The sequence below is a fragment of the Salvelinus alpinus genome, chromosome 10, assembly GCF_045679555.1.
Source record: "Salvelinus alpinus chromosome 10, SLU_Salpinus.1, whole genome shotgun sequence".
NCBI classification, from domain to species: Eukaryota; Metazoa; Chordata; class Actinopteri; order Salmoniformes; family Salmonidae; genus Salvelinus; species Salvelinus alpinus.
The window spans coordinates 56,952,423-56,979,869 of NC_092095.1; the positions used below are offsets into that span (position 1 = coordinate 56,952,423).

General features: G+C 48.4%; 3 protein-coding genes across 3 annotated transcripts in view; 1 reads left to right on the forward strand and 2 right to left on the reverse strand.

Annotated features, from left to right (window-relative positions):
• Positions 1–5,110, forward strand: part of LOC139532359 (solute carrier family 35 member G2-like) — a 7,467-nt gene extending 2,357 nt beyond the window's left edge. Inside the window, exon 2 of the mRNA XM_071329830.1 lies at positions 1,745–5,110. Coding sequence (XP_071185931.1) covers positions 1,755–3,164 — 1,410 coding nt within the window. The 5' untranslated portion in view covers positions 1,745–1,754 and the 3' untranslated portion in view covers positions 3,165–5,110. The remainder of the gene's footprint in view (positions 1–1,744) is intronic.
• Positions 5,111–7,973: 2,863 nt separating this feature from the next.
• LOC139532360 (pentraxin-related protein PTX3-like) lies at positions 7,974–9,525 on the reverse strand. Its single transcript, XM_071329831.1, has 2 exons — positions 9,073–9,525; positions 7,974–8,890 (listed from the first exon to the last, which is right to left on the reverse strand). Exons 1-2 carry the CDS (start codon positions 9,206–9,208, stop codon positions 8,394–8,396), a joined length of 633 nt encoding a protein of 210 aa, XP_071185932.1. The 5' UTR covers positions 9,209–9,525; the 3' UTR covers positions 7,974–8,393.
• A 14,898-nt stretch (positions 9,526–24,423) lies between these two features.
• On the reverse strand, positions 24,424–27,074 carry LOC139531376 (uncharacterized). The gene is made up of 4 exons (XM_071327836.1): positions 26,701–27,074; positions 25,744–25,827; positions 25,432–25,563; positions 24,424–25,331 (listed from the first exon to the last, which is right to left on the reverse strand). Exons 1-4 carry the CDS (start codon positions 27,065–27,067, stop codon positions 25,045–25,047), a joined length of 870 nt encoding a protein of 289 aa, XP_071183937.1. The 5' UTR covers positions 27,068–27,074; the 3' UTR covers positions 24,424–25,044.
• Between the last annotated feature and the right edge of the window lie 373 nt (positions 27,075–27,447).

Consider the following 27,447-nt stretch of genomic DNA (forward strand, 5'->3'; position numbering starts at 1 on the left):
AAGGTGTGTGTCTACTGTCTGTGTATATTGTTGAAGGTGTGTGTCTACTGTCTGTGTATATTGTAGAAGATGTGTCTACTGTCTGTTTATATTGTAGAAGGTGTGTGTCTACTGTCTGTGTATATTGTAGAAGGTGTGTGTCTACTGTCTGTGTATATTGTAGAAGGTGTGTGTCTACTGTCTGTGTATATTGTTGAAGGTGTGTGTCTACTGTCTGTGTATATTGTAGAAGATGTGTCTACTGTCTGTTTATATTGTAGAAGGTGTGTGTCTACTGTCTGTGTATATTGTAGAAGGTGTGTGTCTACTGTCTGTGTATATTGTAGAAGGTGTGTGTCTACTGTCTGTGTATATTGTAGAAGGTGTGTGTCTACTGTCTGTGTATATTGTAGAAGGTGTGTGTCTACTGTCTGTGTATATTGTAGAAGGTGTGTGTCTCCTGTCTGTGTATGTTGTAGAAGGTGTGTGTCTACTGTTTGTGTATATTGTAGAAGGTGTGTGTCTACTGTCTGTGTATATTGTAGAAGGTGTGTGTGTACTGTCTGTGTATATTGTAGAAGGTGTGTGTCTACTGTCTGTGTATATTGTAGAAGGTGTGTGTCTACTGTCTGTGTATATTGTAGAAGGTGTGTGTCTACTGTCTGTGTATATTGTAGAAGGTGTGTGTCTACTGTCTGTGTATATTGTAGAAGGTGTGTGTCTACTGTCTGTGTATATTGTAGAAGGTGTGTGTTTACTGTCTGTGTATATTGTAGAAGGTGTGTGTCTACTATCTGTGTATATTGTAGAAGGTGTGTGTCTACTGTCTGTGTATATTGTAGAAGGTGTGTGTCTACTGTCTGTGTATATTGTAGAAGGTGTGTGTTTACTGTCTGTGTATATTGTAGAAGGTGTGTGTCTACTGTCTGTGTATATTGTAGAAGGTGTGTGTCTACTGTCTGTGTATATTGTAGAAGGTGTGTGTCTACTGTCTGTGTATATTGTAGAAGGTGTGTGTCTACTATCTGTGTGTATTGTAGAAGGTGTGTGTCTACTGTCTGTGTATATTGTAGAAGGTGTGTGTCTACTGTCTGTGTATATTGTAGAAGGTGTGTGTCTATTGTCTGTGTATATTGTAGACGGTGTGTGTCTACTGTCTGTGTATATTGTAGAAGGTGTGTGTCTACTGTCTGTGTATATTGTAGAAGGTGTGTGTCTACTGTCTGTGTATTTTGTAGAAGGTGTGTGTCTACTGTCTGTGTATATTGTAGAAGGTGTGTGTCTACTGTTTGTGTATATTGAAGAAGGTGTGTGTCTACTGTCTGTGTATTTTGTAGAAGGTGTGTGTCTACTGTTTGTGTATATTGTAGAAGGTGTGTGTCTACTGTCTGTGTATATTGTAGAAGGTGTGTGTCTACTGTCTGTGTATATTGTAGAAGGTGTGTGTCTACTGTCTGTGTATATTGTAGAAGGTGTGTGTCTACTGTCTGTGTATATTGTAGAAGGTGTGTGTCTACTGTCTACTGCAGCAGCATCCTCTGCGTCAGAACAGTGAATTACAACCACTGACTGAGTCACCTGTCAGACACAGAAGAGGGCCATTTGGCCATTGTCAGATAGCGTGAACACTCCTTCTGCACTCATAGATAGTTCACGGCAATGCGGTCGGAAGACAATGCCATTAGGTTAAACACCTCTGTTTCTGTCTGAGGGGTGTGTGTCGGTGCCTGTGTCTAACTTTTGTCCTCACCTCTCCTCCCTACAGGTGAGTAACCATGGAATCCACTCACCTCCTGGACGGCTCCAAGAAGCGGGTGAAGATCCACCCTCACACTGTCACCGCCAAGTACGCCCCACACACACCCCACACACACACACACTTCCCCCAGCCCGGAGACGAGGGCTACGATGACGCTCCCTCCTTCGAGGACTTTGGCTCCTTCCTGGAGGAGACCTCGGACAAGAAACAGCTGACAGGAACCAGGAAGTGGACAGGAAAGGCCGGCGCTCTGTTTGGAGGGAAGGAGAAAAACAAAGACACATCCCCTAGACCTCCCATGGGGGGAGGCGAGGGGGGGGTGGAGGTAGGAGGGAAGGGTGCAGGAGGGGGAGTAGGGGAGCAGCTAGCGAGTTTCAGTGAGGCGTCTGTCTCTGCGTCTCGGCTCACGTGGGCCAGTGTGGTCTTGGCGGGGCTGGCTCACGGCTGTGTGTGTGTTCTGACGCGCCTGGCCGCCTCACACTTTAACCTCCCACCCTTAACTCTCCTCTTGGTACGATCCATTCTCCAGCTGCTCTATGGGACTGTACCAATGAAACGGGCGGAGACGGCCTTTGGCTCAAAGGGCTATCGGCGGAAGCTGCTCCTGTACGGTCTGACTCACTCCTTCTCCCTCTGCTGCGCTTACTCGTCCTTATCCTTCGTCTCCCTCGGCGACGACGAGACCATGTTGACAACCTGGCGCCTGGCGACCACCGTCCTGTCGGCCACTCTGGCGTTGTTGCTCCTGGACGAGCGGCTGGGATTGGTGGACCTGGTCACCGTAGCGACAGGCGTGTTAGGACTGGGTCTGGCGCTAGTTCCTAACCCAACAGGGCTGGATGAGAACAACAACGGGACCGGGTCAGGGATGCCCAATGGGGGGATGCCCAATGTGGCGACACCGGCACAACAGTCGGGCCAGTTCTGGCGGGAAGCGTTTGGTTGGTCCCTGACTGTTCTCGCAGGACTATGGATGTCTCTGGCTCTAGTAATGTACCGCTCTCTGAAGGAACGGGTCAGTGTCGGCACCGCTCTGTTCACTGTCAGTTGGACCGGCTGTCTGAGCACCGCAGTCTCCATGCTTCTCCTCCAACAGGGGCCAGTGTGGCCGGCCAGTCTCCAGGCTTGGTGCGTCGTCCTGGGGGTAGCTGTGTGCTCTGCTGGGGGGTTCGTGGGGGTGACCCATGGCCTCACCCGACTTCACCCAGCTTTGGTGTCGGCTACTCAGGGTCTGGAAGTACCGGTCGCTATGATGCTGGAGATCGCTGTTGTGCCATTGGTTCCCTCAGTGTGTGAGGTTGTAGGGGGTGTGGTGGTGGTGGCAAGCGTGGGTTGGCTTGTTACAGTGAAGCTCCTCCCCTCTCGAGGAAGTGGGAGGAAACAGAGAGAAGAGTACGAAGAGATCCTGGACTCGCCAATTAAATAACACACACACGCACACACGCACACACACACACACACACACACACAAAAGCACATGCAAGGAGACATGCACGCACAAAGATTCTGGACTTGCCAATCAAATAGACCACTCCACTTCTATCTATGTTTCTGTCTATCTCTCCTTTCCCAAGGGTTTTGTTCTCTCTCTCTCTCTCTCTCTCTCTCTCTCTCTCTCTCTCTCTCTCTCTCTCTCTCTCTCTCTCTCTCTCTCTCTCTCTCTCTCTCTCTCTCTCTCTCTCTCTCTCTCTCTGTCTCTCTCTCTCTCTCTCTGTCACTCTCTCCCTCTCTCTCTCAATTCAATTCAATTCAAGGGGCTTTATTGGCATGGGAAACATGTGTTAAGATTGCCAAAGCAAGTGAGGTAGATAATATACAAAAGTCAAATAAACAATAAAAATGAACAGTAAACATTACACATACAGAAGTTTCAAAACAATAAAGACATTACAAATGTCATATTATATATATGCAGTGTTGTAACAATGTACAAATGGTTAAAGCACACAAGTTAAAATAAATAAACATAAATATGGGTTGTATTTACAATGGTGTTTGTTCTTCACTGGTTGCCCTTTTCTTGTGGCAACAGGTCACAAATCTTGCTGCTGTGATGGCACACTGTGGAATTTCACCCAGTAGATATGGGAGTTTATCAAAATTTGATTTGTTTTCGAATTCTTTGTGGATCTGTGTAATCTGAGGGAAATATGTCTCTCTAATATGGTCATACATTGGGCAGGAGGTTAGGAAGTGCAGCTCAGTTTCCACCTCATTTTGTGGGCAGTGAGCACATAGCCTGTCTTCTCTTGAGAGCCATGTCTGCCTACGGCGGCCTTTCTCAATAGCAAGGCTATGCTCACTGAGTCTGTACATAGTCAAAGCTTTCCTTAGGTTTGGGTCAGTCACAGTGGTTAGGTATTCTGCCACTGTATACTCTCTGTTTAGGGCCAAATAGCATTCTAGTTTGCTCTGTTTTTTTGTTAATTCTTTCCAATGTGTCAAGTAATTATCTTTTTGTTTTCTCATGATTTGGTTGGGTCTAATTGTGCTGTTGTCCTGGGGCTCTGTGGGGTGTGTTTGTGTTTGTGAACAGAGCCCTAGGACCAGCTTGCTTAGGGGACTCTTCTCCAGGTTCATCTCTCTGTAGGTGATGGCTTTGTTATGGAAGGTTTGGGAATCGCTTCCTTTTAGGTGGTTGTAGAATTTAACGGCTCTTTTCTGGATTTTGATAATTACTGGGTATCGGCCTAATTCTGCTCTGCATGCATTATTTGGTGTTCTACGTTGTACACGGAGGATATTTTTGCAGAATTCTGCATGCAGAGTCTCAATTTGGTGTTTGTCCCATTTTGTGAAATCTTGGTTGGTGAGCGGACCCCAGACCTCACAACCATAAAGGGCAATGGGCTCTATGACTGATTCAAGTATTTTTAGCCAGATCCTAATTGGTATGTTGAAATTTATGTTCCTTTTGATGGCATAGAATGCCCTTCTTGCCTTGTCTCTCAGATCGTTCACAGCTCTGTGGAAGCTACCTGTGGTGCTCTCTCTCTCTCTGTCTCTCTCTGTCTCTCTCTGTCTCTGTCTCTCTCTCTCTCTCTCTCTCTCTCTCTCTGAGGTCAGTGTGTATATAAGAGGACTCTATGGTGAATGTTAATGCTTGAGCTAAAATAGCTGTCTTTAACCACAGATCTAGAATCAGATACACCAACTACAATCCTTACCTTAACCATTAGGAGGTGTCAAAATATCTGACCCTGTATCAGTGGTTAGGGAAAACATCTACCTACTCCAATGTGAATAGTAAATGTATCTATTTTGTATTGTAGTTGTTGTAATTGTAATTGTTGTGAAGTGCCAATACTGTGTTGTCTTACTGGCTATTGTGATAGTGTGATGTCATATTAAAACCTCACTGTGTTACCGTGATTTGCTCTCTCCTACTGACTGTCTGTGTGTGTGCGTGTGTGTGTGTGTGTGTGTGTGTGTGTTGGCTAAGTTTCACATGGTAAAGTGTCACTGACTATGCTAGCCAGCTGAGGGTCAGCCAAGGTGGTCAATGCCAACTATAGAGACAGACAGCCAGAGGGAGGGAGAGAGAGAGAGACAGCCAGAGGGAGGAAGGGAGAGAGAGACAGCCAGAGGGTGGGAGAGAGAGATAGAGAGAGACAGCCAGAGGGAGGGAGAGAGAGAGAGAGAGACAGCCAGAGGGAGGGAGAGAGAGAGAGAGACAGCCAGAGGGAGGGAGAGAGAGAGAGAGACAGCCAGAGGGAGGGAGGGAGAGCGAGAGAGACAGCCAGAGGGAGGGAGGGAGAGAGAGACAGCCAGAGGGAGAGAGGGAGAGAGAGACAGCCAGAGGGAGAGAGAGAGAGAGAGACAGCCAGAGGGAGGGAGGGAGAGAGAGACAGCCAGAGGGAGGGAGGGAGAGAGAGACAGCCAGAGGGAGGGATAGAGAGACAGACAGACAGCCAGAGGGAGGGAGAGAGAGAGAGACAGACAGCCAGAGGGAGGGAGAGATAGAGAGACAGTCAGAGGGAGGGAGAGAGACAGCCAGAGGGAGGGAGAGAGAGAGACAGACAGCTAGAGGGAGGGAGAGAGAGAGAGAGAGACAGACAGCCAGAGGGAGGGAGAGAGAGAGACAGACAGCCAGAGGGAGGGAGAGAGAGAGACAGCCAGAGGGAGGGAGAGACAGACAGACAGCCAGAGGGAGGGAGAGAGAGAGACACAGACAGACAGAGGGAGGGAGAGAGAGAGACAGACAGCCAGAGGGAGGGAGAGCGAGAGGGTGAGAGGAGGGTGGGAGAGAGAGGATGGTGGGAGAGAGAGGAGTGTGATGGGAGAGAGGATGGTGGGAGAGAGATGTGGGTGGGAGAGAGAGGAGTGTGATGGGAGAGAGGAGGGTGGGAGAGAGAAGGGTGGGAGAGAGAGGAGGGTGCAAGAGGAGTGTGATGGGAGGGTGGCAGAGAGAAGGGTGGGAGAGAGGAGGATGGGAGAGAGGAGGATGGGAGAGAGGAGGGTGGGAGAGAGAGGAGGGTGGGAGAGAGAAGGGTGGGAGAGAGGAGGGTGGGAGAGAGAGGAGGGTGGGAGAGAGAGGAGGGTGGGAGAGAGGAGGGTGGGAGAGAGAGGAGGGTGGGAGAGAGAAGGGTGGGAGAGAGGAGGGTGGGAGAGAGAAGGGTGGGAGAGAGGAGGGTGGGAGAGAGGAGGATGAGAGAGAGGAGGGTGGGAGAGAGAAGGGTGGGAGAGAGGAGTATGGGAGAGAGGAGGATGGGAGAGAGGAGGTTGGGAGAGAGAGGAGGGTGGGAGAGAGAAGGGTGGGAGAGAGGAGGATGGGAGAGAGGAGGGTGGGAGAGAGAGGAGGGTGGGAGAGAGAGGAGGGTGGGAGAGAGGAGGGTGGGAGAGAGAGGAGGGTGGGAGAGAGAAGGGTGGGAGAGAGGAGGGTGGGAGAGAGAAGGGTGGGAGAGAGGAGGATGGGCGAGAGGAGGATGAGAGAGAGAAGGGTGGGAGAGAGAAGGGTGGGAGAGAGGAGGATGGGAGAGAGGAGGATGGGAGAGAGGAGGGTGGGAGAGAGGAGGGTGGGAGAGAGGAGGATGGGAGAGAGGAGGGTGGGAGAGAGGAGGATGGGAGAGAGGAGGGTGGGAGAGAGGAGGATGGGAGAGAGGAGGATGGAAGAGAGGAGGGTGGGAGAGAGAGGAGGGTGCAAGAGGAGTGTGATGGGAGAGAGGAGGATGGGAGAGAGCATGATGGGAGAAAGGAGGGTGGGAGAGAGTAGGATGGGAGAGAGAAGGGTGGGAGAGAGGAAGAGGGGGAGTGTATCTATCCATCTGATAGCAGCTGTATGTGAGTGGAAGCTGTGATTAAGACTAATAACAACCTCCCCTCCCCTCTCATCTCCTCTCGCCATCTCTCGTCTCCTCTCCTCTCGTCTCCTCTCCTCTCTCCTCTCCTCTCCTCTCGTCATCTCTCCTCTCCTCTCGTCATCTCTCCTCTCCTCTCCTCTCGTCATCTCTCGTCTCCTCTCCTCTCCTCTCGTCATCTCTCCTCTCGTCATCTCTCCTCTCATCTCCTCTCCTCTCGTCATCTCTCCTCTCCTCTCGTCATCTCTCCTCTCATCTCCTCTCCTCATCTCTCCTCTCATCATCTCTCCTCTCGTCTCGCCTCCTCTCGTCTTGTCTATCATTGTGTCAGGTCACAATGCATGTAAACCAGGATGGTGGGATTCACATACCTTGAACCCTGTGACGTTTTGAAACTAGTTCTTGAAGAAAAGAGAGAAAAGCTGACAGTTTCCAAACACACCCTCCTCCTACTAGCCTCCCCTCCAGCTGGCTGCTATTTTATATGGAAAACTCTCTTCATGTCACCCACACACACACACACACACACACACACACACACACACACACACCAGCACGCACCGACACACACATACCAGCACGCACCGACACACACATACCAGCACGCACCGACACACACACCCCGACACACACCGACACACACACACACACACACCGACACACACACACACACACACACACAGATGAATGAAGTTCTGTGACAGCAGAACAGTCACTGTGTTATAAGTCTGGCAAAACTTCATAAATCCTAAACAGTTTATTAGAAGTGTATAAACTCAGTAATGACAAAGAGGACTGTGTCTGATTATAGCTGAGATGTCAACAGTATCTGAGACACTCCTGTTATTGTCCACAATGTCCATGATCACAAGTTTTTCCCTGCTAAAGATGGTGGGTGTATAACTTAAGACAGGAGGAACCCTTTCCACCAATTAAAAAGTTTAACAAATCTTTATTTTTATTTATACTTAGACAATTAGAGTCACAGAGCATTTCCTTTAATTATACAGAATTTAAAAAGATTACTAAACATATTTCAAGGCGATTGTTTAGCTTTACTAATGTAGTTTTAATTCAGTCCCTGATAGAGGACAATATCCATCAGACATCCTTCCTTTAATTTCTCCTCGTCTTTTTTTATCCTTCGTTCCCTACAGAGGATATTAGGCCCAGCTGGGTCGGCACCTTCTGCTTTTCCATCTCTATAGCAACCAGAAGCCGCTCAATCTTTCCCGGGTCCGATGATGGCGATGATGTCACTTCCTGTTTCTTTGTGCATGAACAGCTTCATGCCCAAACCCAGTCCGAGACCCGCCCCTACACTGCCAGGCCTCGTCCCTATTGGTCCACCTGTCCCACTAAGCCCCTCCCCTAAACCCATTCTCTTTATGCCCTGTCCTGATTGGCTCTGCTTCTCTATGCCCGGCTCCTATAGATCCAGCCCCTTCTGTTACCTCCCCTCTCAGCTTACTCTCCTCCAATCGATGTAGTCTATGGTTCTGCTCTTTGCTGTTCTGAAGGAGATGATGTAACACAGCCATCATCCTCCCATAACTTTCTGCTCCCTCCTGTCTGATCTGCTGTAGTGAAGAATTCATCCTCCCCTCTCGTTCTGTTACCTCCTCCTTCAGCTCCACTAGGCCTCGATGGAGCCTGGAGCTCGCCTGCTCTGCCTGCCCCCGGCAAACTGCCTCGATGGCGGGCAGGCACTGCTGGCAGACTCCTGGGGTTCCACAGCGTTGCTCCAGGGCTTCCATCAGCATCATATCCCTCTGGTGGGAGTTCTCCAGAGCCACGAAGAGTTTGTTCCAGCGAGAGAGCTCTGTAGCCTGGCAGGTAGTCACAGGGGAGTCCCCTGGAGGGAGAGAGAACCAGACACCACACTGTCAATCAACAGTCAGCCATACAGGCCACCTCTAGAATGTAGGTCTCAGGTGAACAAGTGAAACAGAGAGAAAAGGGGGAGCAGGTCAAGGAGAGAAACTGAGAGACAAAAGAACAAGGGAAGAAAGGAAGGAGTGAAAGAGAGAGACTTACCGTCCTGTTGGTCCTGTGTAATCTCGTTGTCGTAGTTGTCTGTGTAGTTCACTTCATATTCCTCTGCGTTCACACACACCGACACACACACACAGCAGAGCACACACACCACATGCCAGACCCTGTTCACCAACATGCTGTCGCTTCGAGTCTGTGTGTGTGGAAGAAAGTGTGAATGTGAGTGTGTATGTATGTAAATGTGAGTGTGTATGTATGTAAATGTGAGTGTGTATGTATGTAAATGTGAGTGTGTATGTATGTAAATGTGAGTGTGTATGTATGTAAATGTGAGTGTGTATGTATGTAAATGTGAGTGTGTATGTATGTAAATGTGAGTGTGTATGTATGTAAAAGCAAACTGATCCAGAAAAAAACGTCCCGTTGCCAGTGGTACTCCAGAGGTCTTGTGCTGTATTCTCTCTCTAGTTGACTAGACTGAGACCACGATTGTCTGGGCTGACTGCTATGCACCAGGAGAAGGGGAGGAGAAGGGGAGGAGAGAAAAGGGGGATAAAGTGGAGGAGGGCGTGTTACACCACCATGTAACCACCTGTACTGTGAGGGAGGGGCAATCTGCAGGGTGGAGGGGTACAGCAGGACACAACACCTGCACACACACACACACACACACACACACACACACACACACACACACACACACACACACACACACACACACACACACACACACACACACACACACACACACACACACACACACACACACACACACACACACACACACACACACACACTGTGTCAGTCACACACACACAGAGAGAGAGAGATTATTATTATTATACCTTTATTTCAACAAGGAACACAGACTGAGACCGAGGTCTCTTTTACAGCTGGGCCCTGCGTATACATGTTTACACATACAGTTTAGGTACAATGATTTAAAAAACTAAACAAGACAAACAAAACAATCACATATAATACAAAAAAATATATATAGATAGATAGAGGGAGAGACAGATAGAGAGAGGGAGAGACAGATAGAGAGAGGGAGAGACAGATAGAGGGAAAGACAGATAGAGAGAGGGAGAGACAGATAGAGAGAGGGGGAGACCGATAGAGAGAGGGAGAGACAGATAGCGAGAGAGAGGGAGAGACAGACAGATAGAGAGAGAGAGGGAGAGACAGATAGAGAGAGGGAGAGACAGATAGAGGGAAAGACAGATAGAGAGAGGGAGAGACAGATAGAGAGAGGGAGAGACCGATAGAGAGAGGGAGAGACAGATAGAGAGAGGGCGAGACAGATAGAGAGAGGGAGAGACAGATAGAGAGAGGGAGAGACAGATAGAGAGAGGGAGAGACCGATAGAGAGAGGGAGAGACAGATAGAGAGAGGGAGAGACAGATAGAGAGAGAGAGAGACAGATAGAGAGAGGGAGAGACAGATAGAGAGAGGGAGAGACAGATAGAGAGAGAGACCGATAGAGAGAGGGAGAGACAGATAGAGAGAGGGAGAGACAGACAGAGAGAGAGACAGAGAGACCGATAGAGAGAGGGAGAGACAGATGGGGAGAGATAGAGGGATGCTGAGAACGAGCCACAAATAAATATGTTACACCTGCTGATCCCAGAAGGGACTTTAACAGCCACAAACCACAAAGCTAAATATGTCAGTGTCTACCTCCTCCCTTGGCCTGCAGGTCATCACATTGCTAACAGGGGAAACACATTTACCAGCAGATGACAGATGTGTGTTAACACCCTGCTGACCACACCATGTCTGTCTGGGGAGGAACATGTCTGTCCTCTAACAGGGGGGTGGAACATGTCTGTCTGGGTCTACCCCATGTCTGTCCTCTAACAGGGGGGGTGGAACATGTCTGTCCGCTAACAGGGCGGGGGGGGTGGAACATGTCTGTCTGGGTCTACCCCATGTCTGTCCTCTAACAGGGGGGGGTGGAACATGTCTGTCCTCTAACAGGGGGGGGTGGGGGGGGTGGAACATGTCTGTCCTCTAGCAGGGGGGGGGGGGGGGGGGGTGAAACATGTCTGTCCTCTAACAAAGGGGTGAAACATGTCTGTCCTCTAACAAAGGGGTGAAACATGTCTGTCCTCTAACAAAGGGGTGAAACATGTCTGTCCTCTAACAAAGGGGAGAAACATGTCTGTCCTCTAACAAAGGGGTGAAACATGTCTGTCCTCTAACAAAGGGGAGAAACATGTCTGTCCTCTAACAAAGGGGTGAAACATGTCTGTCCTCTAACAAAGGGGTGGAACATGTCTGTCCTCTAACAAAGGGGTGAAACATGTCTGTCCTCTAACAAAGGGGAGAAACATGTCTGTCCTCTAACAAAGGGGTGAAACATGTCTGTCCTCTAACAAAGGGGGTGGAACATGTCTGTCCTCTAACAAAGGGGAGAAACATGTCTGTCCTCTAACAAAGGGGGTGGAACATGTCTGTCCTCTAACAAAGGGGAGAAACATGTCTGTCCTCTAACAAAGGGGAGAAACATGTCTGTCCTCTAACAAAGGGGAGAAACATGTCTGTCCTCTAACAAAGGTGTGAAACATGTCTGTCCTCTAACAAGGGGTGGAACATGTCTGTCCTCTAACAAAGGGGAGAAACATGTCTGTCCTCTAACAGGGGGTGGAACATGTCTGTCCTCTAACAAAGGGGAGAAACATGTCTGTCCTCTAACAAAGGGGAGAAACATGTCTGTCCTCTAACAAAGGGGAGAAACATGTCTGTCCTCTAACAGGGGGTGGAACATGTCTGTCCTCTAACAAAGGGGAGAAACATGTCTGTCCTCTAACAAAGGGGAGAAACATGTCTGTCCTCTAACAAAGGGGAGAAACATGTCTGTCCTCTAACAGGGGGTGGAACATGTCTGTCCTCTAACAAAGGGGTGAAACATGTCTGTCCTCTAACAAAGGGGGTGGAACATGTCTGTCCTCTAACAAAGGGGTGAAACATGTCTGTCCTCTAACAAAGGGGTGGAACATGTCTGTCCTCTAACAAGGGGGTGGAACATGTCTGTCCTCTAACAAAGGGGTGGAACATGTCTGTCCTCTAACAAAGGGGAGAAACATGTCTGTCCTCTAACAAAGGGGAGAAACATGTCTGTCCTCTAACAAAGGGGAGAAACATGTCTGTCCTCTAACATAGGGGAGAAACATGTCTGTCCTCTAACAGGGGGTGGAACATGTCTGTCCTCTAACAAAGGGGAGAAACATGTCTGTCCTCTAACAAAGGGGAGAAACATGTCTGTCCTCTAACAAAGGGGAGAAACATGTCTGTCCTCTAACAAAGGGGAGAAACATGTCTGTCCTCTAACAAAGGGGAGAAACATGTCTGTCCTCTAACAGGGGGTGGAACATGTCTGTCCTCTAACAAAGGGGAGAAACATGTCTGTCCTCTAACAAAGGGGAGAAACCTGTCTGTCCTCTAACAAAGGGGTGAAACATGTCTGTCCTCTAACAAAGGGGTGAAACATGTCTGTCCTCTAACAAAGGGGGTGGAACATGTCTGTCCTCTAACAAAGGGGAGAAACATGTCTGTCCTCTAACAAAGGGGAGAAACATGTCTGTCCTCTAACAAAGGGGTGAAACATGTCTGTCCTCTAACAAAGGGGGTGGAACATGTCTGTCCTCTAACAAAGGGGTGAAACATGTCTGTCCGCTAACAGGGCGGGGGGGGTGGAACATGTCTGTCTGGGTCTACCCCATGTCTGTCCTCTAACAGGGGGGGGTGGAACATGTCTGTCCTCTAACAGGGGGGGGTGGGGGGGGTGGAACATGTCTGTCCTCTAGCAGGGGGGGGGGGGGGTGAAACATGTCTGTCCTCTAACAAAGGGGTGAAACATGTCTGTCCTCTAACAAAGGGGTGAAACATGTCTGTCCTCTAACAAAGGGGTGAAACATGTCTGTCCTCTAACAAAGGGGTGAAACATGTCTGTCCTCTAACAAAGGGGAGAAACATGTCTGTCCTCTAACAAAGGGGTGAAACATGTCTGTCCTCTAACAAAGGGGTGGAACATGTCTGTCCTCTAACAAAGGGGTGAAACATGTCTGTCCTCTAACAAAGGGGAGAAACATGTCTGTCCTCTAACAAAGGGGTGAAACATGTCTGTCCTCTAACAAAGGGGGTGGAACATGTCTGTCCTCTAACAAAGGGGAGAAACATGTCTGTCCTCTAACAAAGGGGGTGGAACATGTCTGTCCTCTAACAAAGGGGAGAAACATGTCTGTCCTCTAACAAAGGGGAGAAACATGTCTGTCCTCTAACAAAGGGGAGAAACATGTCTGTCCTCTAACAAAGGTGTGAAACATGTCTGTCCTCTAACAAGGGGTGGAACATGTCTGTCCTCTAACAAAGGGGAGAAACATGTCTGTCCTCTAACAGGGGGTGGAACACGTCTGTCCTCTAACAAAGGGGAGAAACATGTCTGTCCTCTAACAAAGGGGAGAAACATGTCTGTCCTCTAACAAAGGGGAGAAACATGTCTGTCCTCTAACAGGGGGTGGAACATGTCTGTCCTCTAACAAAGGGGAGAAACATGTCTGTCCTCTAACAAAGGGGAGAAACATGTCTGTCCTCTAACAAAGGGGTGAAACATGTCTGTCCTCTAACAAAGGGGTGAAACATGTCTGTCCTCTAACAAAGGGGGTGGAACATGTCTGTCCTCTAACAAAGGGGAGAAACATGTCTGTCCTCTAACAAAGGGGAGAAACATGTCTGTCCTCTAACAAAGGGGTGAAACATGTCTGTCCTCTAACAAAGGGGGTGGAACATGTCTGTCCTCTAACAAAGGGGTGAAACATGTCTGTCCTCTAACAAAGGGGTGGAACATGTCTGTCCTCTAACAAGGGGGTGGAACATGTCTGTCCTCTAACAAAGGGGTGGAACATGTCTGTCCTCTAACAAAGGGGAGAAACATGTCTGTCCTCTAACAAAGGGGAGAAACATGTCTGTCCTCTAACAAAGGGGAGAAACATGTCTGTCCTCTAACATAGGGGAGAAACATGTCTGTCCTCTAACAAAGGGGAGAAACATGTCTGTCCTCTAACAGGGGGTGGAACATGTCTGTCCTCTAACAAAGGGGAGAAACATGTCTGTCCTCTAACAAAGGGGAGAAACATGTCTGTCCTCTAACAAAGGGGAGAAACATGTCTGTCCTCTAACAAAGGGGAGAAACATGTCTGTCCTCTAACAAAGGGGAGAAACATGTCTGTCCTCTAACAGGGGGTGGAACATGTCTGTCCTCTAACAAAGGGGAGAAACATGTCTGTCCTCTAACAAAGGGGAGAAACCTGTCTGTCCTCTAACAAAGGGGTGAAACATGTCTGTCCTCTAACAAAGGGGTGAAACATGTCTGTCCTCTAACAAAGGGGGTGGAACATGTCTGTCCTCTAACAAAGGGGAGAAACATGTCTGTCCTCTAACAAAGGGGAGAAACATGTCTGTCCTCTAACAAAGGGGTGAAACATGTCTGTCCTCTAACAAAGGGGGTGGAACATGTCTGTCCTCTAACAAAGGGGTGAAACATGTCTGTCCTCTAACAAAGGGGTGGAACATGTCTGTCCTCTAACAAGGGGGTGGAACATGTCTGTCCTCTAACAAAGGGGTGGAACATGTCTGTCCTCTAACAAAGGGGTGGAACATGTCTGTCCTCTAACAAAGGGGTGAAACATGTCTGTCCTCTAACAAAGGGGTGGAACATGTCTGTCCTCTAACAAGGGGGTGGAACATGTCTGTCCTCTAACAAAGGGGTGGAACATGTCTGTCCTCTAACAAAGGGGTGGAACATGTCTGTCCTCTAACAAAGGGGTGGAACATGTCTGTCCTCTAACAAAGGGGTGGAACATGTCTGTCCTCTAACAAGGGGGTGGAACATGTCTGTCCTCTAACAAAGGGGTGGAACATGTCTGTCCTCTAACAAAGGGGTGGAACATGTCTGTCCTCTAACAAAGGGGTGAAACATGTCTGTCCTCTAACAAAGGGGTGGAACATGTCTGTCCTCTAACAAAGGGGTGGAACATGTCTGTCCTCTAACAAAGGGGTGGAACATGTCTGTCCTCTAACAAGGGGGTGGAACATGTCTGTCCTGTAACAAGGGGGTGAAACATGTCTGTCCTCTAACAAAGGGGGTGGAACATGTCTGTCCTCTAACAAAGGGGTGAAACATGTCTGTCCTCTAACAAAGGGGGTGGAACATGTCTGTCCTCTAACAAAGGGGTGAAACATGTCTGTCCTCTAACAAGGGGGTGGAACATGTCTGTCCTCTAACAGGGGGGTGAAACATGTTTGTCCTGTAACAAAGGGGTGAAACATGTCTGTCCTCTAACAAAGGGGTGGAACATGTCTGTCCTCTAACAAGGGGGTGGAACATGTCTGTCCTCTAACAAAGGGGTGAAACATGTCTGTCCTCTAACAAAGGGGTGGAACATGTCTGTCCTCTAACAAGGGGGTGGAACATGTCTGTCCTCTAACAAAGGGGTGAAACATGTCTGTCCTCTAACAAAGGGGTGGAACATGTCTGTCCTCTAACAAGGGGGTGGAACATGTCTGTCCTCTAACAAAGGGGTGGAACATGTCTGTCCTCTAACAAGGGGGTGGAACATGTCTGTCCTCTAACAAAGGGGTGGAACATGTCTGTCCTCTAACAAAGGGGTGAAACATGTCTGTCCTCTAACAAGGGGTGAAACATGTCTGTCCTCTAACAAGGGGTGAAACATGTCTGTCCTCTAACAAAGGGGGTGGAACATGTCTGTCCTCTAACAAAGGGGTGAAACATGTCTGTCCTCTAACAAGGGGGTGGAACATGTCTGTCCTCTAACAAAGGGGGTGGAACATGTCTGTCCTCTAACAAAGGGGAGAAACATGTCTGTCCTCTAACAAAGGGGAGAAACATGTCTGTCCTCTAACAAAGGGGTGAAACATGTCTGTCCTCTAACAAAGGGGGTGGAACATGTCTGTCCTCTAACAAAGGGGTGAAACATGTCTGTCCTCTAACAAAGGGGTGGAACATGTCTGTCCTCTAACAAGGGGGTGGAACATGTCTGTCCTCTAACAAAGGGGTGGAACATGTCTGTCCTCTAACAAAGGGGTGGAACATGTCTGTCCTCTAACAAAGGGGTGAAACATGTCTGTCCTCTAACAAAGGGGTGGAACATGTCTGTCCTCTAACAAGGGGGTGGAACATGTCTGTCCTCTAACAAAGGGGTGGAACATGTCTGTCCTCTAACAAAGGGGTGGAACATGTCTGTCCTCTAACAAAGGGGTGGAACATGTCTGTCCTCTAACAAAGGGGTGGAACATGTCTGTCCTCTAACAAGGGGGTGGAACATGTCTGTCCTCTAACAAAGGGGTGGAACATGTCTGTCCTCTAACAAAGGGGTGGAACATGTCTGTCCTCTAACAAAGGGGTGAAACATGTCTGTCCTCTAACAAAGGGGTGGAACATGTCTGTCCTCTAACAAAGGGGTGAAACATGTCTGTCCTCTAACAAAGGGGTGGAACATGTCTGTCCTCTAACAAGGGGGTGGAACATGTCTGTCCTCTAACAAAGGGGTGAAACATGTCTGTCCTCTAACAAAGGGGTGGAACATGTCTGTCCTCTAACAAGGGGGTGGAACATGTCTGTCCTCTAACAAAGGGGTGAAACATGTCTGTCCTCTAACAAAGGGGTGGAACATGTCTGTCCTCTAACAAGGGGGTGGAACATGTCTGTCCTCTAACAAAGGGGTGGAACATGTCTGTCCTCTAACAAGGGGGTGGAACATGTCTGTCCTCTAACAAAGGGGTGGAACATGTCTGTCCTCTAACAAAGGGGTGAAACATGTCTGTCCTCTAACAAGGGGTGAAACATGTCTGTCCTCTAACAAGGGGTGAAACATGTCTGTCCTCTAACAAAGGGGGTGGAACATGTCTGTCCTCTAACAAAGGGGTGAAACATGTCTGTCCTCTAACAAGGGGGTGGAACATGTCTGTCCTCTAACAAAGGGGGTGGAACATGTCTGTCCTCTAACAAAGGGGTGAAACATGTCTGTCCTCTAACAAAGGGGGTGGAACATGTCTGTCCTCTAACAAGGGGGTGGAACATGTCTGTCCTCTAATAAAGGGGTGGAACATGTCTGTCCTCTAACAAAGGGGTGAAACATGTCTGTCCTCTAACAAAGGGGTGGAACATGTCTGTCCTCTAACAGGGGGGGGTGGAACATGTCTGTCCTCTAACAAGGGGGTGGAACATGTCTGTCCTCTAACAAAGGGGTGAAACATGTCTGTCCTCTAACAAAGGGGTGGAACATGTCTGTCCTCTAACAAAGGGGTGAAACATGTCTGTCCTCTAACAAAGGGGTGGAACATGTCTGTCCTCTAACAAGGGGGTGGAACATGTCTTGCCTCTAACAAAGGTGTGAAACATGTCTGTCCTCTAACAAGGGGGTGGAACATGTCTGTCCTCTAACAAAGGGGTGAAACATGTCTGTCCTCTAACAAAGGGGTGGAACATGTCTGTCCTCTAACAAAGGGGTGGAACATGTCTGTCCTCTAACAAAGGGGTGAAACATGTCTGTCCTCTAACAGGGGGTGGAACATGTCTGTCCTCTAACAAAGGGGAGAAACATGTCTGTCCTCTAACAAAGGGGAGAAACATGTCTGTCCTCTAACAAAGGGGAGAAACATGTCTGTCCTCTAACAGGGGGTGGAACATGTCTGTCCTCTAACAAAGGGGAGAAACATGTCTGTCCTCTAACAAAGGGGAGAAACATGTCTGTCCTCTAACAAAGGGGTGAAACATGTCTGTCCTCTAACAAAGGGGTGAAACATGTCTGTCCTCTAACAAAGGGGGTGGAACATGTCTGTCCTCTAACAAAGGGGAGAAACATGTCTGTCCTCTAACAAAGGGGAGAAACATGTCTGTCCTCTAACAAAGGGGTGAAACATGTCTGTCCTCTAACAAAGGGGGTGGAACATGTCTGTCCTCTAACAAAGGGGTGAAACATGTCTGTCCTCTAACAAAGGGGTGGAACATGTCTGTCCTCTAACAAGGGGGTGGAACATGTCTGTCCTCTAACAAAGGGGTGGAACATGTCTGTCCTCTAACAAAGGGGAGAAACATGTCTGTCCTCTAACAAAGGGGAGAAACATGTCTGTCCTCTAACAAAGGGGAGAAACATGTCTGTCCTCTAACATAGGGGAGAAACATGTCTGTCCTCTAACAAAGGGGAGAAACATGTCTGTCCTCTAACAGGGGGTGGAACATGTCTGTCCTCTAACAAAGGGGAGAAACATGTCTGTCCTCTAACAAAGGGGAGAAACATGTCTGTCCTCTAACAAAGGGGAGAAACATGTCTGTCCTCTAACAAAGGGGAGAAACATGTCTGTCCTCTAACAAAGGGGAGAAACATGTCTGTCCTCTAACAGGGGGTGGAACATGTCTGTCCTCTAACAAAGGGGAGAAACATGTCTGTCCTCTAACAAAGGGGAGAAACCTGTCTGTCCTCTAACAAAGGGGTGAAACATGTCTGTCCTCTAACAAAGGGGTGAAACATGTCTGTCCTCTAACAAAGGGGGTGGAACATGTCTGTCCTCTAACAAAGGGGAGAAACATGTCTGTCCTCTAACAAAGGGGAGAAACATGTCTGTCCTCTAACAAAGGGGTGAAACATGTCTGTCCTCTAACAAAGGGGGTGGAACATGTCTGTCCTCTAACAAAGGGGTGAAACATGTCTGTCCTCTAACAAAGGGGTGGAACATGTCTGTCCTCTAACAAGGGGGTGGAACATGTCTGTCCTCTAACAAAGGGGTGGAACATGTCTGTCCTCTAACAAAGGGGTGGAACATGTCTGTCCTCTAACAAAGGGGTGAAACATGTCTGTCCTCTAACAAAGGGGTGGAACATGTCTGTCCTCTAACAAGGGGGTGGAACATGTCTGTCCTCTAACAAAGGGGTGGAACATGTCTGTCCTCTAACAAAGGGGTGGAACATGTCTGTCCTCTAACAAAGGGGTGGAACATGTCTGTCCTCTAACAAAGGGGTGGAACATGTCTGTCCTCTAACAAGGGGGTGGAACATGTCTGTCCTCTAACAAAGGGGTGGAACATGTCTGTCCTCTAACAAAGGGGTGGAACATGTCTGTCCTCTAACAAAGGGGTGAAACATGTCTGTCCTCTAACAAAGGGGTGGAACATGTCTGTCCTCTAACAAAGGGGTGGAACATGTCTGTCCTCTAACAAAGGGGTGGAACATGTCTGTCCTCTAACAAGGGGGTGGAACATGTCTGTCCTGTAACAAGGGGGTGAAACATGTCTGTCCTCTAACAAAGGGGGTGGAACATGTCTGTCCTCTAACAAAGGGGTGAAACATGTCTGTCCTCTAACAAAGGGGGTGGAACATGTCTGTCCTCTAACAAAGGGGTGAAACATGTCTGTCCTCTAACAAGGGGGTGGAACATGTCTGTCCTCTAACAGGGGGGTGAAACATGTTTGTCCTGTAACAAAGGGGTGAAACATGTCTGTCCTCTAACAAAGGGGTGGAACATGTCTGTCCTCTAACAAGGGGGTGGAACATGTCTGTCCTCTAACAAAGGGGTGAAACATGTCTGTCCTCTAACAAAGGGGTGGAACATGTCTGTCCTCTAACAAGGGGGTGGAACATGTCTGTCCTCTAACAAAGGGGTGAAACATGTCTGTCCTCTAACAAAGGGGTGGAACATGTCTGTCCTCTAACAAGGGGGTGGAACATGTCTGTCCTCTAACAAAGGGGTGGAACATGTCTGTCCTCTAACAAGGGGGTGGAACATGTCTGTCCTCTAACAAAGGGGTGGAACATGTCTGTCCTCTAACAAAGGGGTGAAACATGTCTGTCCTCTAACAAGGGGTGAAACATGTCTGTCCTCTAACAAGGGGTGAAACATGTCTGTCCTCTAACAAAGGGGGTGGAACATGTCTGTCCTCTAACAAAGGGGTGAAACATGTCTGTCCTCTAACAAGGGGGTGGAACATGTCTGTCCTCTAACAAAGGGGGTGGAACATGTCTGTCCTCTAACAAAGGGGAGAAACATGTCTGTCCTCTAACAAAGGGGAGAAACATGTCTGTCCTCTAACAAAGGGGTGAAACATGTCTGTCCTCTAACAAAGGGGGTGGAACATGTCTGTCCTCTAACAAAGGGGTGAAACATGTCTGTCCTCTAACAAAGGGGTGGAACATGTCTGTCCTCTAACAAGGGGGTGGAACATGTCTGTCCTCTAACAAAGGGGTGGAACATGTCTGTCCTCTAACAAAGGGGTGGAACATGTCTGTCCTCTAACAAAGGGGTGAAACATGTCTGTCCTCTAACAAAGGGGTGGAACATGTCTGTCCTCTAACAAGGGGGTGGAACATGTCTGTCCTCTAACAAAGGGGTGGAACATGTCTGTCCTCTAACAAAGGGGTGGAACATGTCTGTCCTCTAACAAAGGGGTGGAACATGTCTGTCCTCTAACAAAGGGGTGGAACATGTCTGTCCTCTAACAAGGGGGTGGAACATGTCTGTCCTCTAACAAAGGGGTGGAACATGTCTGTCCTCTAACAAAGGGGTGGAACATGTCTGTCCTCTAACAAAGGGGTGAAACATGTCTGTCCTCTAACAAAGGGGTGGAACATGTCTGTCCTCTAACAAAGGGGTGAAACATGTCTGTCCTCTAACAAAGGGGTGGAACATGTCTGTCCTCTAACAAGGGGGTGGAACATGTCTGTCCTCTAACAAAGGGGTGAAACATGTCTGTCCTCTAACAAAGGGGTGGAACATGTCTGTCCTCTAACAAGGGGGTGGAACATGTCTGTCCTCTAACAAAGGGGTGAAACATGTCTGTCCTCTAACAAAGGGGTGGAACATGTCTGTCCTCTAACAAGGGGGTGGAACATGTCTGTCCTCTAACAAAGGGGTGGAACATGTCTGTCCTCTAACAAGGGGGTGGAACATGTCTGTCCTCTAACAAAGGGGTGGAACATGTCTGTCCTCTAACAAAGGGGTGAAACATGTCTGTCCTCTAACAAGGGGTGAAACATGTCTGTCCTCTAACAAGGGGTGAAACATGTCTGTCCTCTAACAAAGGGGGTGGAACATGTCTGTCCTCTAACAAAGGGGTGAAACATGTCTGTCCTCTAACAAGGGGGTGGAACATGTCTGTCCTCTAACAAAGGGGGTGGAACATGTCTGTCCTCTAACAAAGGGGTGAAACATGTCTGTCCTCTAACAAAGGGGGTGGAACATGTCTGTCCTCTAACAAGGGGGTGGAACATGTCTGTCCTCTAATAAAGGGGTGGAACATGTCTGTCCTCTAACAAAGGGGTGAAACATGTCTGTCCTCTAACAAAGGGGTGGAACATGTCTGTCCTCTAACAGGGGGGGGTGGAACATGTCTGTCCTCTAACAAGGGGGTGGAACATGTCTGTCCTCTAACAAAGGGGTGAAACATGTCTGTCCTCTAACAAAGGGGTGGAACATGTCTGTCCTCTAACAAAGGGGTGAAACATGTCTGTCCTCTAACAAAGGGGTGGAACATGTCTGTCCTCTAACAAGGGGGTGGAACATGTCTTGCCTCTAACAAAGGTGTGAAACATGTCTGTCCTCTAACAAGGGGGTGGAACATGTCTGTCCTCTAACAAAGGGGTGAAACATGTCTGTCCTCTAACAAAGGGGTGGAACATGTCTGTCCTCTAACAAAGGGGTGGAACATGTCTGTCCTCTAACAAAGGGGTGAAACATGTCTGTCCTCTAACAAAGGTGTGAAACATGTCTGTCCTCTAACAAAGAGGGTGGAACATGTCTGTCCTCTAACAAAGGGGGTGGAACATGTCTGTCCTCTAACAAAGGGGTGAAACATGTCTGTCCTCTAACAAAGGGGTGGAACATGTCTGTCCTCTAACAAAGGGGTGGAACATGTCTGTCCTCTAACAAAGGGGTGGAACATGTCTGTCCTCTAACAAAGGGGTGGAACATGTCTGTCCTCTAACAAGGGGGTGGAACATGTCTGTCCTGTAACAAGGGGGTGAAACATGTCTGTCCTCTAACAAAGGGGTGGAACATGTCTGTCCTCTAACAAAGGGGGTGGAACATGTCTGTCCTCTAACAAAGGGGTGAAACATGTCTGTCCTCTAACAAAGGGGGTGGAACATGTCTGTCCTCTAACAAAGGGGTGAAACATGTCTGTCCTCTAACAAAGGGGTGAAACATGTCTGTCCTCTAACAAGGGGGTGGAACATGTCTGTCCTCTAACAAAGGGGTGAAACATGTCTGTCCTCTAACAAGGGGGTGGAACATGTCTGTCCTCTAACAGGGGGGTGGAACATGTCTGTCCTCTAACAAGGGGGTGGAACATGTCTGTCCTCTAACAGGGGGGTGGAACATGTCTGTCCTCTAACAGGGGGGGGGGGGGTGGAACATGTCTGTCCTCTAACAAAGGGGTGGAACATGTCTGTCCTCTAACAAAGGGGTGGAACATGTCTGTCCTCTAACAAAGGGGTGAAACATGTCTGTCCTCTAACAAAGGGGTGGAACATGTCTGTCCTCTAACAGGGGGGGGTGGAACATGTCTGTCCTCTAACAAGGGGGTGGAACATGTCTGTCCTCTAACAAAGAGGGTGGAACATGTCTGTCCTCTAACAAAGGGGTGGAACATGTCTGTCCTCTAACAAAGGGGTGAAACATGTCTGTCCTCTAACAAAGGGGTGGAACATGTCTGTCCTCTAACAAAGGGGTGGAACATGTCTGTCCTCTAACAAAGGGGTGGAACATGTCTGTCCTCTAACAAGGGGGTGGAACATGTCTGTCCTGTAACAAGGGGGTGAAACATGTCTGTCCTCTAACAAAGGGGGTGGAACATGTCTGTCCTCTAACAAAGGGGTGAAACATGTCTGTCCTCTAACAAGGGGGTGAAACATGTCTGTCCTCTAACAAAGGGGTGAAACATGTCTGTCCTCTAACAAAGGGGGTGGAACATGTCTGTCCTCTAACAAAGGGGTGAAACATGTCTGTCCTCTAACAAAGGGGGTGGAACATGTCTGTCCTCTAACAAAGGGGTGAAACATGTCTGTCCTCTAACAAGGGGGTGGAACATGTCTGTCCTCTAACAGGGGGGTGGAACATGTTTGTCCTGTAACAAGGGGGTGAAACATGTTTGTCCTGTAACAAGGGGGTGAAACATGTCTGTCCTCTAACAGGGGGGAGGAACATGTCTGTCCTCTTACAAAGGGGTGGAACATGTCTGTCCTCTAACAAAGGGGTAAAACATGTCTGTCCTCTAACAAAGGGGGTGGAACATGTCTGTCCTCTAACAAAGGGGTGAAACATGTCTGTCCTCTAACAAAGGGGTGAAACATGTCTGTCCTCTAGCAGGGGGGGTGGAACATGTCTGTCCTCTAACAGGGGGGTGGAACATGTCTGTCCTCTAACAGGGGGGGGGGGGGGGGGGTGGAACATGTCTGTCCTCTAACAAGGGGGTGGAACATGTCTGTCCTCTAACAGGGGGGGGGGGGTGGAACATGTCTGTCCTCTAACAAGGGGGTGGAACATGTCTGTCCTCTAACAAGGGGGTGGAACATGTCTGTCCTCTAACAAAGGGGGTGGAACATGTCTGTCCTCTAACAAGGGGGTGGAACATGTCTGTCCTCTAACAGGGGGGGGTGGAACATGTCTGTCCTCTAACAAAGGGGTGGAACATGCCTGTCCTCTAACAGGGGGGGGGGGTGGAACATGTCTGTCCTCTAACAAAGGGGTGGAACATGTCTGTCCTCTAACAGGGGGGGGTGGAACATGTCTGTCCTCTAACAGGGGGGGGGGGGGTGGAACATGTCTGTCTTCTAACAAAGGGATGGAACATGTCTGTCCTCTAACAGGGGGTGAGACATGTCTGTCCTCTAACAGGGGGTGAAACATGTCTGTCCTCTAACAAAGGGGTGGAACATGTCTGTCCTCTAACAGGGGGGGTGAAACATGTCTGTCCTCTAACAAAGGGGTGGAACATGTCTGTCCTCTAACAGGGGGGGGTGGAACATGTCTGTCCACCAACAGGGGGGGGTGGAACATGTCTGTCCTCTAACAGGTGGGTGGAACATGTCTGTCCTCTAACAAGGGGGGGAACATGTCTGTCCTCTAACAGTGGGGAGGAACATGTCTGTCCTCTAACAGGGGGGGGGTGGAACATGTCTGTCCTCTAACAAGGGGGAGGGCATCCTAACATACACTACTAAGCCTTAGAGAGAGAGAGAGAGAGTGAGATAGAGAGAGAGAGGGGGAGAGAGGTGGAGAGAGAGAGAGAGAGAGAGAGAGAGAGAGAGAGAGAAGGAAGGAAGAAACAGATGGAGAGAGAGATGGGGAGCGATACAGGGAGTGAGAGGGGGAGCGATAGAGGGAGAGAGAGAGGGGGAGCGATAGAGGGAGAGAAACAGAGGGAGAGAGATAGAGAGAGAAACAGAGAAACAGAGGGAGAGAGGGAGAGAAATAAGAGAAACAGAGGGAGAGAAACAGGGGGAGAAAAACAGAGACAGAAAAACAGAGGGAGAGAGGGAGACACACCCGGTTGGACAGACCAGAGAAAGGGAGAGGCCAAGAATATGACTTAAAACAATAACAGCCATATAAAACGACACAACTTAATGAGTGAGTAAAACCGTGCTATCAATAGCCCAGTGACCTCAGGCATTGTTAACATATAAATGAGTTGTTCTACGTTGTGATTTGGGCCACTGGCTCTGGTCTTTAACGCTGAGGGATGGAGAGAGGGGGCAGTTCAGTAGTGTACAGTTCAGTATAGTGTGTGATTTAGCATTGTTTCTGGTGTATTGTCACTTAGTAAATCTGGCTCATAATGATGACCCATAGATCTTTAGATCTGTGCTTTACAAAGGATGTGTGATTCTTCTCCCCTTTTCAAGATGTGTTTATTGATCGTAAGAGGAGCCTTTGTGGCTCCACGAGGCCCTGACATACAAACTCTTCTTCACATGAGACCATTACTGTATTTCTGATGTTCTCACACAGTGAAAAGCAGGAAGCCACTGAAGATGTTTTGATTATATGTGTTGTCATAGAGCCGGAAGCTGGCAGGGAGACACATGTACACCACGTCTCCCTCCTCCAGCTCCAGAATGACTCCATTAGATAAATGGATCCAGTATCCGTGGCTATTGTAATGATAGTTAGACATGATCGCCTGCCCATTCTTTAACATGGATATACCCATGTAATCTGAACTACGCCCATGTTGAGCAGCGGTGAATCTGATGTAGTAGACTCCTCCCACTGGTGCTGTGAAGGAACCTGCAGCAGAGGACAAGAAGAGAGGGGTCAACTCTTTACTTTTCTCCACTTCAATTCTGGCACACGGAATAACACCTCTGGACAGAAACAGGTAGCTTACCTGTAATTGGGCTGTAGGCCTTGCCGATGTTGGTGATGACTCTGGTGTAGACCAGGTTGGCGTCAGTATTGAAGGGGCCTATGGGTCCATTATTGTTCAAACCAGCAGCAGAGAAAGCCACTTTTGGTCTGTCTGTGAACACAGGAGAGAAAACACACAGTCCCATTTAGAGAGCGTTCACTCTGTTCTGTCCCCACGGTGATAGTTCAGTGGAATGCTCTGTGACTGAAACAACAACAGGCTGATACGCTAGATGTGGGCCATGTGAGCTGTAGTTCTTCTCTCAACGGCCGGGTCTGGATCTTTCATTACCTGTGTTCTGTCTCTTCAGTTCCTCAACATCATTCTTCGTGGTGGTCAGCTCTCTCTCACTGGCTCTCAGTCTGGCCTCCAGGGCTGAAGAAGATCAAAGACACACCAATATTCCACCAGCAAAATATGAAACATGTTTTGTGGTTTAGTAATGATATTGATTCAACTAATGTATACAGAACAAAAATATAAACGCAACATGTAAAGTGTTGGTCGCATGTTTCATGAGCTGAAATAAAAGATCCCAGAAATGTTCCATATGCACAAAAAGCTTATTTCTCTCAAATGTTGTGCACAAATTTGTTTACATCCCTGTTAGTGAGCATTTCTCCATTGCCAAGATAATCCATCCACCTGACAGGTGTGGCATATATAGGATATATATGCCACATATATAGGAGCATATATAGGAGCTGATTAAACAGTATGATCATTACACAGGTGCACCTTGTGCTGGGGACAATAAAAGGCCACTCTAAAATGTGCAGTTTTGTCACAACACAATGCCACAGATGTATCAAGTGTTGATACTGACTGCAGGAATGTCCACCAGAGCTGTTGCCAGAGAATTGAATGTTCATTTCTCTACCATAAGCCACCTCCAACGTTGTTTTAGAGAATTTGTCAGCACATCCAACCGGCCTCACGACCGCAGTGTAACAACGCCAGTCCGTGACCTCCACATCCGGCTTCTTCTTCGTCTGAGACCAGCCACCCGGACAGCTGATGAAACTGAGGAGTATTTCTGTCTGTAATAAAGCCCTTTTGTGTGGAAAAAAAATCATTCTGATTGGATGGGCCTTGCTTCCCAGTGGGCCTGGGAAGGCATAGGCCCACCCACTTGGGTGATCAGGGCCTAATGAATTTATTTCAATTGACTGACATCCTTATATGAACTGTAACTCAGTAGAATTGTTGCATTTATATTTTTGTTCAGTATATATAGACCAATGTTACCTGCATTATCTTTTTCCAGTTCCGCCACTTTGGCCTTAGTGACCATCAGCTGGATTCTTAGGTCCATCACTGTGTTTTTCTGTGTCTCTACCTCACCCTCACAGGCTGTCACTCTGCCCTCCATCGTCCTCAGCTTCTCTCTCTGCTCCACCACCATGTCTCTCAGCCCCTTCATCTCATCCCAGATGTCAGGTTGCATGGTCGTACATTCGCTGGTCACCTCTGTAGCTCCGGTCCCTCGGCTCTCTCTCCCTGCACTGTGTCCCTGTTGAGTGATGTCACTCTCTCTGACCCGTCCACTCTCCTCCTGAGTCCATGCCCCAGACAGACAGAACAGCAACACCAGCAGAGCTACAGCACCCCTCATTCTGATACAATACCTCTTCAGATATGATGCACTTTATGAGGCTCAGACCCCCTCCTTATAAACACACACATCAGTTAAACAGTACGTGTACAAGAGACACGTCATTAAAAAGTCAAGGTTAAAACAAGAAGATTTGATCACGTTTTGGGGCTGGTCAGCTCTATCAATGTTGTATAAGACTGTGAGACGTCTGCACCTGTTGTTTAGTGAAGGATCCCCTGACGTCAGCTGTTGTCAACTACCTGCTGCTATCGTGTTGGAATGTTGTTGCGCTTAAAAGCAGGGTGCTTTTTCAGACCAAGACGAGAATGTTTTGGTGACGGAATGTTGCTGCTCTTGTAACAGTTTAACTTTAGTCTGTCCCCTCGCCCCGACCCGGG

Bases quoted from the DNA above. Each gene is read 5' to 3' on its own strand.
- LOC139532360 (XM_071329831.1), bottom strand. From the start codon at position 9,208: ATGTTGGTGAACAGGGTCTGGCATGTGGTGTGTGTGCTCTGCTGTGTG. The intron at 8,891-9,072 runs GTAAGTCTCTCT...CTCTCCCTCCAG, and splicing joins TACACAGGACCAACAGGACG to GGGACTCCCCTGTGACTACC.
- LOC139531376 (XM_071327836.1), bottom strand. From the start codon at position 27,067: ATGAGGGGTGCTGTAGCTCTGCTGGTGTTGCTGTTCTGTCTGTCTGGG. The intron at 25,828-26,700 runs GTAACATTGGTC...GATCTTCTTCAG, and splicing joins ACTGGAAAAAGATAATGCAG to CCCTGGAGGCCAGACTGAGA. The intron at 25,564-25,743 runs GTAATGAAAGAT...CTGTGTTCACAG, and splicing joins ACTGAAGAGACAGAACACAG to ACAGACCAAAAGTGGCTTTC.